Source organism: Necator americanus, chromosome X, assembly GCF_031761385.1.
Source record: "Necator americanus strain Aroian chromosome X, whole genome shotgun sequence".
NCBI classification, from domain to species: domain Eukaryota; kingdom Metazoa; phylum Nematoda; class Chromadorea; order Rhabditida; family Ancylostomatidae; genus Necator; species Necator americanus.
The window spans coordinates 10,502,745-10,516,952 of record NC_087376.1 but is presented as its reverse complement, the minus strand read 5'-3'; the positions used below and the strand labels follow the sequence as shown (position 1 = coordinate 10,516,952).

The following is a 14,208-nucleotide window of genomic DNA, read 5'->3' as shown; positions in this document are numbered from 1 at the left end:
TCGGAGGTTCGAATCCGGCCTTGTGCTCACCAAACCTTTCATCTCTTCGAGGTCGATAAATTGGTACCAGACTCGTCTGGGAGGAAAAAAAAACACTGACTTGACACATCGGCTAGCCACCGCAAGTCATCGTATAGGCCAGTTACACGTTCGTAAACCTCAAACGATTCTGAATTGAAGTGAACGGGAGGGAGAGAGAGCAACCCAAGCGGATTAATTAACGTCAGAAACTTCATCCTTTATCTCTTATCGGAGGTGATGTCTTTGAACGCGCCGCACCGAAAAAGGAGAATTTTGTTCAGAACTTTTTCTCCAGGCCGCTAACCACAATAATAAGCATTGATATGAAGTTTCTCATTTCAGTATTGAGGAAGTTATGGCAGGAAAAAGTACGAATCAAGGTATTTACCGATTTAGCATCCAGTATAACCTGCCCATTAGTTATGATATATCTCGTTCGTACTTTAAAAACTCCAGACTGCCCGCTAAATGTCTGTCTTTTTCTCGTTTTTTTTTTCTCATTTCCGTTCATTCACAGATAATTCTTATTCCGTGATTTCCGTATTCTCATCTATGAAGACTCGATCTATCTCTTCTCAATAAAACTCTTATTTTCTGTTTGTTATGACAGGCTTAGGACGAGACCGTATACGAGACTGGCTGTTGTCTGCTCGCTGGGCTCACACTGCATGCACTAAAGCATATGAGTATACGCTCTGGACAAGTACAAACCATGTAACTTGCACACTTATATAAAGAAAGTTTTCCAAACAAAGGTGCTGTTTTCTACTGCATCACTAAAACCTAACCCAAATAAGTCAAGCATCTAGAGAAAGTGTGCAATCTCTAGAAGTAATTCTGTTTTTTTACGCTGAACTACCGAACACTGTCAACCTGAGATATTCGGTTCGCTCGTTAGCAATAGGCAGTTAACGTGAAACGCTCAATAGGCAGTTAACGTGAAACGCTAAGCCTCGCAGGCTATGGAAAAGTGACGAACGGATGGATTCTGTGCGAAGTGTCGCTGTAGATGAAGAAGGTTAGGCTGTATTTAAGGGCGACACGCCCGGGAAAATGAAAATGAGGGCAACTGCTCTAAGCAATAATACCCGCCCACCGGTTAAGACGAGTAGATAGATCAAAACATGCATAATCGTTTCTACTTTCATTGATAAGCTTAGTAGGGGATAGAAACAGTGTTCAATGTTTTGTAGGCTTGCTTGGATTGCAATATTTGCTTCATAATGTGACCACTCGTCGCAGTTTCTGTTTCAACACCAAAATTTCCAAATCTCCATCATCGAACATTATTGGTGTCAACGGCAAAATGTACAAAATGTATTGCGGAATTAGATAGGTAGTCAAAGGGGTGCGTGTAAAGAGGCTCTTGTAGATCTTCGAGCATGCCTCCGATCATACCTGCGCAATTGGCGATGGAGTGTACTATGCAGAGATTCCCCGTCCTTGCTACCTAAATAGCTGACTCTGTCTACCTAGCTCTGGCATATGCTGCATCACCCGCTGGAATATAATTTACAATTTGCTAAATTGTTCTCGACAATTAGACGCATCCAATGGAATTTTCTGGTGAAGATTTTGAAGAGACATAAGAGTCATCTGGGCTGCCGAATCGGAAAAGAATTAGGATGACGATTTGTACAGTTAACTCACGTGCGCTCGTACTGCTGAAGGCCTGCTGAAACCCAAGAGTCAAATACAACTTCATCGGACTGACCGAGACGACACAATGCAATGAACACCGTGTATGATACTGGAGAAGAGTTGTAAATAGAAATATGCGACAGTGAAGCGAGAAGTCAGTAAAGTCGACGTCCGGGGCGACATAGATGGAAAACGAACACGATTCTTTCGAACCACTGACGACCCGGATCGAAAGTTTACGGAAGAGAAGATTATTGAACGCGAGTTTTGAATATCTTCCTCGCCGAATCACCAAGCTACGAAGAAGAGGAATTCAAAGCTCATACATGTATATTATATTTTTCCGAAGACGTTTGTCCTTTAAAAGTCGTGTGTAAACTTATACACGCTCGGCTGCAGGAGGCTCTGCCCCTTGGACCAATGCTAACGCGCCGCAAAATTCAAAACGGTACTGCGAGTAGCTACTTACTCTGTTGCTTCAGAGCAATAATCTTTGAGAAGGGTAGAAGACGATTGCTTTACAGTGCTTCGCGGACTCTTACAATAATAAAAACGAGGAGAATGTCACAATAAGCCGTAATCCAGGAAAGAAAGGAAGTATCATCTCCGAGATTCAAACTAAGTAAAGGATGGAACTGGAATTTGAGGTTTTTGATCTTTATCATGCAAATGAGAGATCTTTATCATGCAACTTTCCGACTCTTTTGAACCTACAGTGGTGCAATTTTTTTCTTCAAATATGCATATACGTGGAGAAGGTGTTGAAGTTTTTTACTCTTATTTACAATACAAACTGGACATTCGTGGCAACACCAGATTCAGGACAATATCACTTGTTTATAAAAGAAGAAACAAAATAGTGATTCGAAAAATTTACCTGGGAGTGACATTCTATATTGGGAATATTTGTGAAGAGCAGAGATAACATCTGGCTAATGTGACTAGGAACAAGCTCAGATAATGACTTGTTTGGATACGTACACGACCCAATGATGTCATTTCAATTAATCTACCACAGAGAGGCCTTCCTTTAACACTACTATGCGGTACATCCTGTTGTATTGAGGGGCCAATAAGCGTCCGTGTGGATATACCTATTGGTTCACCCGTATTACTAAGAGAACTATAGTACATGTAACTGTTCCTAGAAATCTCCAAGGTCCACAACATTTTGAGCCTCATTACCCAGACAGCTTTAACGTAATTATCAGATAAGAACCCTATAGCGGGAAACGGTCAAGAGGTACCTGTCTGACGTGCCGCCGCGTATCCAAGAGGCTAATGATAGTAGTTAATTGCACCGCGCGTGTCCTGACACCGTCATCGCTACAGTAGCCTAGTTGGTCCTCGCATGCTACCTCTCCCTGACGCCCCGCCCACGCCACTCTCCTCACCCATTTCGCCGCGTCTGCTGCTCTTACGACGAGTTTTTTTTTTGCAGCGCCCGCAGCTCTTATGATGCGCTTTTAGAATCGAACGAAAAGGAAAGTACCGAGTATTAGATGTTGTTTGAAGCTCTGGATGAAGTATACTTTTAAGAGGCTTGTATAGAAGATATGCCATTTAGAAATGCAAGAGGAGATGTTTGTTATCCTGTTTTGACTTGTTAGATATAAACCACTCATCCATCTCTGGGAATGCAAGAGATGCTTCAAAGAATGTACCACTGATCGATGTAGTACTACTTTTTTTACTTTTTTTCGTTTTCTAGTAATATTTTTGCTTAGCTAGCTGGGTAGAACTGGCATTCAACGCCTAACGAGGCGCGAATAATGCCTCGCAGACATACATTGTACCTGAAGGTATGTCTCGAAGATACAAATGTCTCTGTACGCCACTATTACTCCCAACTGTCATATTGATTTTATGTAGAGAACAGATAGAAATGAAGCGTTAAAACGCTGTTGAAAGAAGTTTAAAGAACCATACAAAGTTTCACTGAATAAAACGCACAGGCAACTATTAAAATCATTGACATGCGCTCTATTTAAACATTATATTCATGCAAAATTTCGGAGAGGTAAAATGTAGAAAGGAGTTTAAAGAATGTATACAAAGTGATAAGAACGTGAAGTTGCCGTACGTATAGTCGCTGCTGTTGAAAGTTGAACAGAAATTGGTTTAATGGCATCGTGATGAACACATACTTATGCCCTGCGAATTTATATAGGAGTTAAGGTCTGAAATGTGTGAAATTATGAGATGTGTGAAAATATATTCGTGTTATTTATTTCCCTGCAGCATCTTTACTTCTGTGAAGTTGCATTGTATAGAAGGATCTACCTTTTTTTTATTTCCAATAATATGCGCTTAGTTCACCATACATATCTATATCGTACATCAGAATTTATGGGGTCAATTCGTTTTTCATTCCCCTCCCTTCAAAATTAGCAGTATCCACCACTTCTTCGCTGCGCGAATGTGCGCACGGCTTTGAGTAGAGAGCAATAAGGAGGCGGGGTGTAGGTGATCTCAGACGGTCGTGGAGCATGTCTAGCTGGCGGACCGGCATTCGTAATTACGTGGAGGCGAACGGCGCTGAAGGGAGGACAGGAGCGGTCAGCGGGTTTTCATGGGTACCTTTTGTCCCGCACCCCCTATAGCAATTCGTAACTAAACTTGAGTACGTGAAAAGAGGGTCCTTGCAGAAATTTCGAGGATTCCCCGGTCATGCCTCGTCAAAGCAATTAGCGATGGTGCGTATCCCGAAGAGATTCACTTCCGTAGGCACCTAAATAGCTGACTCTGCTTACCTACCGCTAATCATACGCTGCATCACCGGCTAGGAGTGAGGACGTTGACTTTGTGATTTGAGGTGAACTTATAATTGTACCAAGAAAAGCAAGAGAAACCCTTACGTGAAATATGAGATAAGGATATATCTAATAGCTTCAAATTACGTATATGAAAGTCTTCGTTGAGACGGAACATTCCAGCTTTCAAAAGTAACGCTAATTAGAATTATTCTTATCCTGTAACTCCCAAGCTTTTTTGTAGCATAATTTATTTCTGGACAGAGAGACCTTCTGTATCTCTCACTTCTTGGAGCTTAGAGGAAGAAAAGTGTCAAAATTTGATAAGATTTCTAGACTTCCTGAAAGTAATATAAAGACAAACTGACTCCCTTTCTTTATCAGAACACCATGCAAAATCCCATGTACTTCTATCTGACTCTATTATTCTTTGATTTATTCGGTATTTCCTTATAACTGCGCAGTTTTCTGCGTCTCCGTGGCTAGGAGAACATCAAAGACGGTTGTCTGCGTCTTCATGAACGACTGGAGTGTGACGTAGTCGAGGTTTGTTCGCGTATCCGCCGACATATCCACCGAGCACGTTATGCTTTGGAGGTATTCGTGTAGAATCCGACGGGATCCTCTTTAACGTTCCCCACTAAACTTACACCCAGCTGCGGGAGACTCCGCCCTTGGACCAATGCTAGCGCGCCGCAAAATTCAAAATGGTATAGTGAGCAACTACATCCTTTGCTGTATCAGAAGATTAACCTTAGAAAAAGGTAGAAAGTGAGTGCTTTACGATGTTTCACATACTCTTCCCATAAAATAAACGAGGAAAATATCACAGTAAACCGTAAATCAAGGGAGAAAGGAATTATGATCTCCGAGATTCAAACTGAGTAAGGGATTTAGCTGGAATTTGAGGTTTTTGTTCTTCATGATGCAGTTGGGAAAGATTACTTCAGATAACTGCATAACTAACATCTTTTGCTTTTCTTCTGTCCAGTCTCCTTCTCGTTTTTCCATTTGCTGTTGCATTGCTTCTCTTATTTTATTTGTACTTTTTTTCCTTTCATCTTCTGCATCATCTCTGTTCTACTTGTCTTGTATCTCCGTTCTACTTTTATTGTTTCTCTGTCTTATTTTTTTTGTCTTATTCCCTTGTCTTGTTTTTCTGTTCTTTAAAGTTGTATTTTTGTTCCTTTTCTATGTTTCATTTTTTTGCCTCTCAAAAGTGCTTTTGGTTCCTACTTCTTCGTTGTTTTTTTAAATTATGCAACATGTTTTGTTCCCTGTACCACACGTCTACATCCTTTATGTTCCTTTCATCTTCGTCTGTCTCACTGTTGCTGCATTTATTCTTGCTTTGGTTTCTGCCTTTTGACTCTTCCTTCTTAATCTTACCCTCCTTTTCCACTCTCTCTTACTTTCCAGGATGTAATTGTGTCAATTCCCCTGCTCCTAGTTAGGGAATGCGTACTGCAAAATAATCGGCACTCAAATCAGGTTAATATATGACAAGAACATTGAAGCTAAAAGAGAACAATTCGAATAGAAAAAATAGTGGAGCTTTTGCAGATGAAGATCAGGACTCTTCTCCAGTACCTCTTTCCATGTGGAGGAAGTATTTTTTCTACAAAACATGCTGGATTATACTGCTCCAAAACTGATAAGAAATAGTGAAAAAAGTACGAAAGGAAGATAGTAAGGTTGGTGACAGTTGTAGTTTCAACTTGTAAATGTTTTCAAAATGCACTGTTCTTGGTGTCTTTCAACTGGCTTCCAAGATATTTTGTTTGGAAGAACAGTTTTCTGCTACCATTCAACCAATTTTGGAGGCAGAAAGGGAGATCAAACTTTCTTCGTATTCAAAGTTAGGGCTAGCGCTTTTCATAAGAAGTAAACTGAAAGAATTGCCGACAGCAATTAATGCTTTTCTGAATACTGAGTTAAAGTTTGAGTTTGCTGAAGATTCAGTTTCCAAAGTTAAAGTTAAGCTAAAGTTTGATTTAATTTCCATTTTTCGTCTGTGAGAAAGAATGATTACTCATTTATGTCTAGGAATTTTACCAGTTCCCTACCTCAAACCTGTGCTCAGAAAAACAGAGAAAAAAATAGAATCAAAACAAAACTATTGAGCCACTTCCGCTCTGATGGTGCTACTACATAGTAGGAAAAATGACTGAAAAAGTGAGAAATGAGAACATAACATCGTGTCTTCATCTGCTACCGAACTATACAGTAGCGACGTTAAACGCGGGTGCCCAGCCACAGCGTCAATACTTGATACTCTGGTAGTGAGAGTTAAGAGAAAGCAGTGAACCTAATTATGTTGAAAGAAATCAGCTTGTGAAAACAAATAGAAGGAAAAAAACAAATCAAAAGAGCGGTATAAAAGACGAGAAAGGGAATGAAAATGCGAATCAAATAAGTAATAATAATAAATAAGGAAAGCAATGCAAGAGCAAGTGGAAGAAAGAGAAGACTGGACAGCAGAAGAAGAAAAGATGTCAGCTATGCAGTAACCTGAGGTAATTGTTGTCAGCTGCAAGACAAAGATTAAAACGCCCAATTAACAGCTTCATCCTTTACTCAGTTTGAAATTTGGAGATCACACTTCCTTTCTTTCTTTGATTACGGTTTACTGTGATACTAGCCTGAACGTTCGGCTAAAGCCGGACTTTATCTTTTTTTTTTGCTCTTCGCTTCGCTCGCCTTCACCGATGAATAAGAAATAACAGTAGCGACATTTTTGTAAAATTACAATTGCTTTTTTCTATCAACGCTTTCTTCAATTTTTTTTACCCGAAAATTTAAGCAGAGATGAAAGATTTTTCCTAAACGCTCAGTTCTGTACTTGGAGAACAATCAATCTTGATTTTACATGTATGTTTCTCTCAAACTTCGTTTCCTCCGTTCTCAGCTATTAGCAATGAATGATGTGCTAACATGAAGACGTGAATATCACTATCGTAGAGATAAAAGTAACGTTCTACGTCAGATCGCTCAGTAAACTGTTGGCTACTATGTATTGCATTTAAGCAGTACGTTTCCTTTTTCTAGAAAGGATGTTACAAGCATCAGGGAGACATGCTGGGAAATAGATATGTGAAGGAACTACAGAAACCTATTCTACCGCGTTGTGGATCTCGCGCACCAATCCGAAGCAGTGGAACCCATCTCTCCCCACTCCATAGCTTTTTCGCACCGGCGACCATTCCGACTCTGCGGGACATACATACACAGACGCCACACGACAGAATACGCCCGTTATTATACAGCAAGATAGGTTGCAATTTTGGAAGTGTACATTCACATAAAAGTTTATTTACCCTCCCCTCACTGACATATGAACATGAGAAACTAATCAAACTAACTAATCAAAGCCATACACACACTCACACACACACACACTCACACACTCACACACTCACACACTCACATACATACATACATACATACATACATACATACATACATACATACATACATACATACATACATACATACATACATACATACATACATACATACATACATACATACATACATACATACATACATACATACATACATACATACATACATACATACATACATACATACATACATACATACATACATACATACATACATACATACATACATACATACATACATACATACATACATACATACATACATACATGCATACATACATACATACATACATACATACATACATACATACATACATACATACATACATACATACATACATATATACATACACACACATATACATACATACACACATATATACATATACATATACATATACATATACATGTACATATACATATACATATACACATATACACATACACATATACATATACATATATACATATACATATATATACATATACATGTATACATATACATATATACATATACATATATACGTATACATATATATATACATACATATATATACATATACATATATATATACATATACATATATATATATACATATACATATATATATATACATATACATATATATATATATATATATATATACATATACATATATATACATATACATATATACGTATACATATATATATACATACATATATATACATATACATATATATATACATATACATATATATATATACATATACATATATATACATATATATATATACATATACATATATATACATATACATATATATACACATATATATATACATATACATGTATATACACATATATATACATATACATATACATACACATATATATATATACATATACATATATTGCCACCCTTCTCAAAGCCTATTACTCTGAAACAAAGCAGGAAGTATTATAGTTACTCGCTGTACCATTTCGAATTTCCCTGCGCATCAGCATCGGTTCGGAACCTCCCGCTAGTGTAAGTTTAGATACGAGTTCCTTTGAAACCAGGTGAGACTATTCAGAGTGTGAGAAAGCGGCTCAATGACTCGATATCCACATGTTTTATCTTTCCCTCAACATAACATCCATAAATCCGAAAAAATCGATAAAATTCCTTATTCACAAGGCACAGGACATGTGCTTTTAATAAAAAAAGTAAAACATTGATTAGAGCAGAACGTACAACAAATTTCTCAGCTTCACAAAAAGCAAAAAGCAAGCAAAAACAAAAACAACACCTAAAAATGTGTTCGACAGTGAACATGAGTTCAAATGCAGCATAAACTGTTGGAGCAAAGCTCTCTATGAGGATACACTATCTACTAAAACTCTATACACAGTACACCGATGATACCGTTGGCACACCTCATTCGCCAAATCTTAGAACGCGGCAGACAGAACGTTTCTGTGTGAGGCTGCAAGAATGCATTACAAGAAATAGCGAAGGGAGCTTGACGCAGTGTTTCATACTTCTTTAATTTGTAGGGCTTCAACACACGACCAAAACACGATAAGTCGAAGACGCTTGAGTAGCAACTGGGAGGAGAAATGCGACGCTTAACAGGAAGTTATCCTTTGAGTTATGTTTGCGAGAACAATGGTGCAACAAAAGCAATCGCTTTTCGTTACTTTCTTCGATCGTGAAATGTTGACAAGATTACTTTACCTTTTTCGGGGCATTCAGAAGCAGACTGCGCGGTTCAGGACTGAGTGGACGAAGCCCAAGTCTGAAAAAACACTACTCCAAAAAGCAGAAAAAGTAGAAGTGTAGAACACGATTTGACGTGATACCACGTTTGCAAAAACTTACGGTAACGAAGGCAACACAAAATGAGATAGTTCTTTCAGCTCCTCACTGACGGGGACAAAGGGAGTCAGCCCTCCGTCAATAGAAGGGCGACAGAAAATTGGATCGTTGGTTTCATTTCGGTTTAACATAAACCGCCTTGCGTATGCAGGACGCTCCCTGGTTAGTTGGTCTTCCTGTGGCTCCATCCTAATCGGAGCATCCATTGCATCAGGGCGGGAGCTACGATCTAGAAGCTGCAGCACAGTCTTTGTTGGCTGCTGGATAGGCTCTAAATTACACGTAGTAATTGCGGAGCATGTTTCCAAAATGAGACCGACTCAACTTGACTAAGACATACTTGTTCGAGGAGCAGAGGTACCGCCCCATAGATGCACTCCCTTATCAGATAGAAGGCAAGACTTCGCGTAATGAGTTGCTTCTTTCTGAAGGCATCAATAAATGCATGGATTCTTTTACAGTGAAGTCCTAGAAATCTTTTGATTGCGAAAGTTGCAACAGTGCTAGAATGCCGTATGCTGTATGAGCCATTTTGCTTGCAGCAGCAATCCTGGCCTTGGTGAGAAACAAAACTATACGAAGAAAAAATTTAAATTCATCATGGTTCATGACAAAAAAGAGCGCAGAATTGAGTATACTGCTATTTACATAACCATAACGAACTATTCGACAGTGTTGAGATTGATGGCAATAGTAGGGTTTCATTCAAAACCGTGGCATAGTTCGCATACGGAACACAGAACAAAGGTTCTTACATAGTTTAGGATCAAACATGGAAGCAGTACTAGACCATTGCAATATTAACCATTTAAAAGTCCTTACTTCGCCTTCAGAGAACTACTGCAATTTCTCAGAGGCTCAGAGTGAAAATTTAGCGTTTTTACACCAAAAGGGATGATTTCCTCTCTACAAAAAGTTAAAATAATACTAAAATCAAGAAGATCTAAATGGCCGCCGCACAGTGAACTGGAGCTTGCATGCAGACTGTACCCTCAGCAGGCCAGTAGCCTCCAATCGAGTGACTGGAAGGTACAAGGGAAACATTTCGGAATAATCTTCATTAAATAAGCTTCAGTTCTGTTCACAACGGGAAGAATCGTTGCACTGCTTTGAGTCACCTTTGCAAGCTCACAGGTTTTTCAAATCACACTTCAGAAAAACAAAGTACTATCACTTCAGGAGAGGGCGGGTGTAGAGCACTCGGTAAGAGGTTGGACCACGTCTGCATTATTGATCGGAGGTTAGAATCCGCCCTAGCGCCAAACAATCCTTTCAACCCTCCGGGGTCGATAAATCGGTACCAGACGTGTCTGGGAGGATAAAAACACTGAATTGACACATTTGTTAGCCTCAGCAAGTCAGTGTATAGGCTACTTACACACTCGTAAACCTCACATGATTCTTATTTGAAGATAACGTGGTGGCATATTCCAAGCGGATTAATTAACGTCAGACACTTTATCATTTATTTCGGAGGGGGATTGAGGAATACACAAGGATATTTGTTGCTATCATCAAGTCTCCAGAAGTTGTTTTGGATGCCGTTTCTGATTCAAAAATCAGGAATTACATGGGTGAAACTTCTTGTAGTTCTTTGTATATTCTTCATTCTCCCTCCTCTGAAGTAAAGGATAAAGGATAAAGTGTCTGGAGTTTATCAGTCCGCTTCGGGTTTGCCACCACGTTAACTTCAATTTAAAATCGTTTGAGGTTTATGAGCGTGTAAGTAGCCTATACAGTGACTTGCGGAGGCGAGCCAATGTGTCAAATCAGTGTTTTTATCCTCTCAGACACGTCTGGTACCAACTTAAACCCCAGAGGAATGAAAGGCTTGTTTGACACTAGCGCGGATTCCCACCTCCAATTAATCATGCAGACATAGCCGATGTATGATACAAATCGCCGAATATTGTCCACGAACCAGAAGAATCAGTCTTTGGAAGATGTGAGAGCAAAGGAGATGATGGAGTTAGTGTGTGCCAATGGACTTGATGTTCTCGAAATATCTGACTACTTACACATCAAGATGTCGACCAAAGTCAGCTTTGACAATCTTCGTTGCTTACGCTCCAACATCAGTGCACGAAGACGACGGAGCCGAAGTTTACTGCATGAACTTCGAGAAGTACTACTGAGAAAGTCATGCTTTCTTCAAAAACACTGCTGGTGACTTCAACGCCAACACTGGCCTCCGAACATTTTAAAAAAGAAAAAAGCATGAAGGACAAGCAAACTACCAGTTTGGAAAGGATCTAGTACGATAGATCGCATGCGCACTGCGTGAAGACTCATCAAAGCATTATTAGATGACAAGATACTACTGTCTCTCTTGCTATTTCTTTTTCATTCATTTCAAGAAGGTTTCCGACTCTGTTGAGATGAAAATGGTCAAAGAACAACGAGGTGGAGCAATTCCCTAGAAAAGATTTAGCACTATTACCCGTGTATACACTTTTTTACAACACAAAGTATCGGAGGAGAACGAAATGGCGGTCTTTCCCACTTTCGTCGAGTTAAAGGCTTCGAGTCAAGTAAAATGCCGTGAATACCTTGGACTAACAGAGCACCTTCTCTGTGCATGTAAGAACGTGAGCTAAAACGTTTCGATTTATGGTGCAACATCACGTAAACGGTCACAAAAAAAAACTTCAAATGCTTGCAGGTGATTGTGGACATATTACTGCAACGCAGTAGCCAGTTAACTCCCAACATGAGAGCAAAGTTGAGGTTAAGTTTTTAAGGTCTCAATGCGCAGACATCTATTTTAGATCCACCGGAAACACAACAAGAATTGCACAGTAACCTCACGGCCATAATTTCGCCTTTTCCCAGCAGCATCTGAAAAAAGAGCCTGACAGAATGACAGCATCCCCTCGAAAATATTTAAAGGCATCACCCCACGAATCTGAGGTGGTACGGATTTCAGGTGGAGTATTCGTATACGGGATGGGAGACTATGGAAAGGGGGGTGATTCCGTCCATTTCTTCCTAATTGCCGTAAAAAAAACGTCCCGGAAGATACGGCTTCAGGCGTTTTGGTGCACTATTTTGTACAGGGAGTTCGACTGTAGCGCGCCAGTCTTGTGCGGCGCCGCATCTTCCGGACCGTTTTTTACGGCAATTAGGAAGAAATGGACGGAATCACCCCCCTCTTCATAGTCTCCCATCCCGTATACGAATACTCCACCTGAATCCTGCACCACCTCAGATTCGTGGGGTGATGCCTTTAACTCACCCTCGAATTGGAAGAGCTTGCATGAGATAACATGAGAAGGAAATTTGTGGCTCGGAAAATTAATGCAGTGAACGACATGACATGAGGAAGAAGAAGAATAAAACGAACGACTTGGGAAACATAAAAGGGCATCGAGAATGTAGTGAAGAAGCCCAAAAACATCGAAACACCTCTTTAACACCATCGCTCCACCCTATTCTCCGACGTTCGACAGGGTTTAACGATGGATTTTCACGACAGCAGTTGATGACGAAATCATGATAGCATTCTCAATTGAATATGAGAATGTGGACGGGTGCAGTGTAGCGGTTAGAGGTTCCGCTTCCTGCACGATCGATCGATCGAGAGGTTCGAATCCGCCCTAGTGCTCACCAAGCCTTTCATCCCTTCGGGGTCAATAAATTGGTACCAGACTTGTATGGGTGGATAGAAACACTGATTTGACACATCCCGCAAGTCACTGTATAGGTAACTTACACGCTCGTGAACCTAAAACGATTCTGAATTGAAGCGAACGTGGGGGTGCATCCCAAGCGGACTGATTAACGCCAGAAACTTTATCCTTTATCCTTTACCAGTATGTATTGAATGTCACGAGCCTCCTATAATGCGCTGGCTTATCGCAGATTCGATAGGACTATGAGTTTTTGAGTGAATGATTTTGTTCTACATTTATCTACATTTTGGAAATGCGATTGCCGTGTTCAAGAACATGTCTTAAAACAACAGCTTGATATATGCAGACAACTTATCCTTTATCCTCTTTATCCTGCACAACGGTTTATCGCCTCATAGTGGCGTGGAGGTGATTCTGGGCGTCGAACTGCGATGCACAGCGGAGGTTCGTCCTCTGGCAGGGTCTCCCAAGCTGAGAAGGAGTTCGACACATCCGACATTCCGACTTCTCGGAATCGGAAGCCTAGCTAAGAGTAAACCACTGCTAAGATCCACCATCGTTTTAGCAAAATGTCGCAAGGTGGCTCCCTGATCCACATAGGTTGGTCGACGACCTGTGGTGAAAGCTAAGCTCACCATGGCAGGACTGCTTAGTTTGGGGAAAAGTCTTTTCTACCACGTACCACTTCAGCATATTCACTGCTCCAGTACCCTACACACTGGGCCCTGCCGTCTTAGACGTCGGACGGTATATCGACCGGTGAGAGGCGATCAAATCTCAGGTTGCTCAGGACGTCATTGATTCTGGACAAAGGCGACACACACACGACCGACCATGGAGACTGTCTCAGACTGTGTATTTACAACGGGAGAACAGTGTCCACAGACGCTAACCTGCATGCCCTTCTTGGAGCTGC

General features: G+C 40.3%; 1 protein-coding gene across 1 annotated transcript; it reads right to left on the bottom strand.

Moving 5' to 3' along the window:
- Positions 1-9,219: 9,219 nt before the first annotated feature.
- Positions 9,220-10,704, bottom strand: RB195_022211 (uncharacterized protein; the record flags this gene model as incomplete). Its single annotated transcript, XM_013445528.2, has 6 exons — positions 9,220-9,268; positions 9,324-9,409; positions 9,520-9,580; positions 9,664-9,931; positions 10,001-10,085; positions 10,651-10,704. 6 exons carry the CDS (start codon positions 10,702-10,704, stop codon positions 9,220-9,222), a joined length of 603 nt encoding a protein of 200 aa, XP_013300982.2.
- Positions 10,705-14,208: the final 3,504 nt, after the last annotated feature.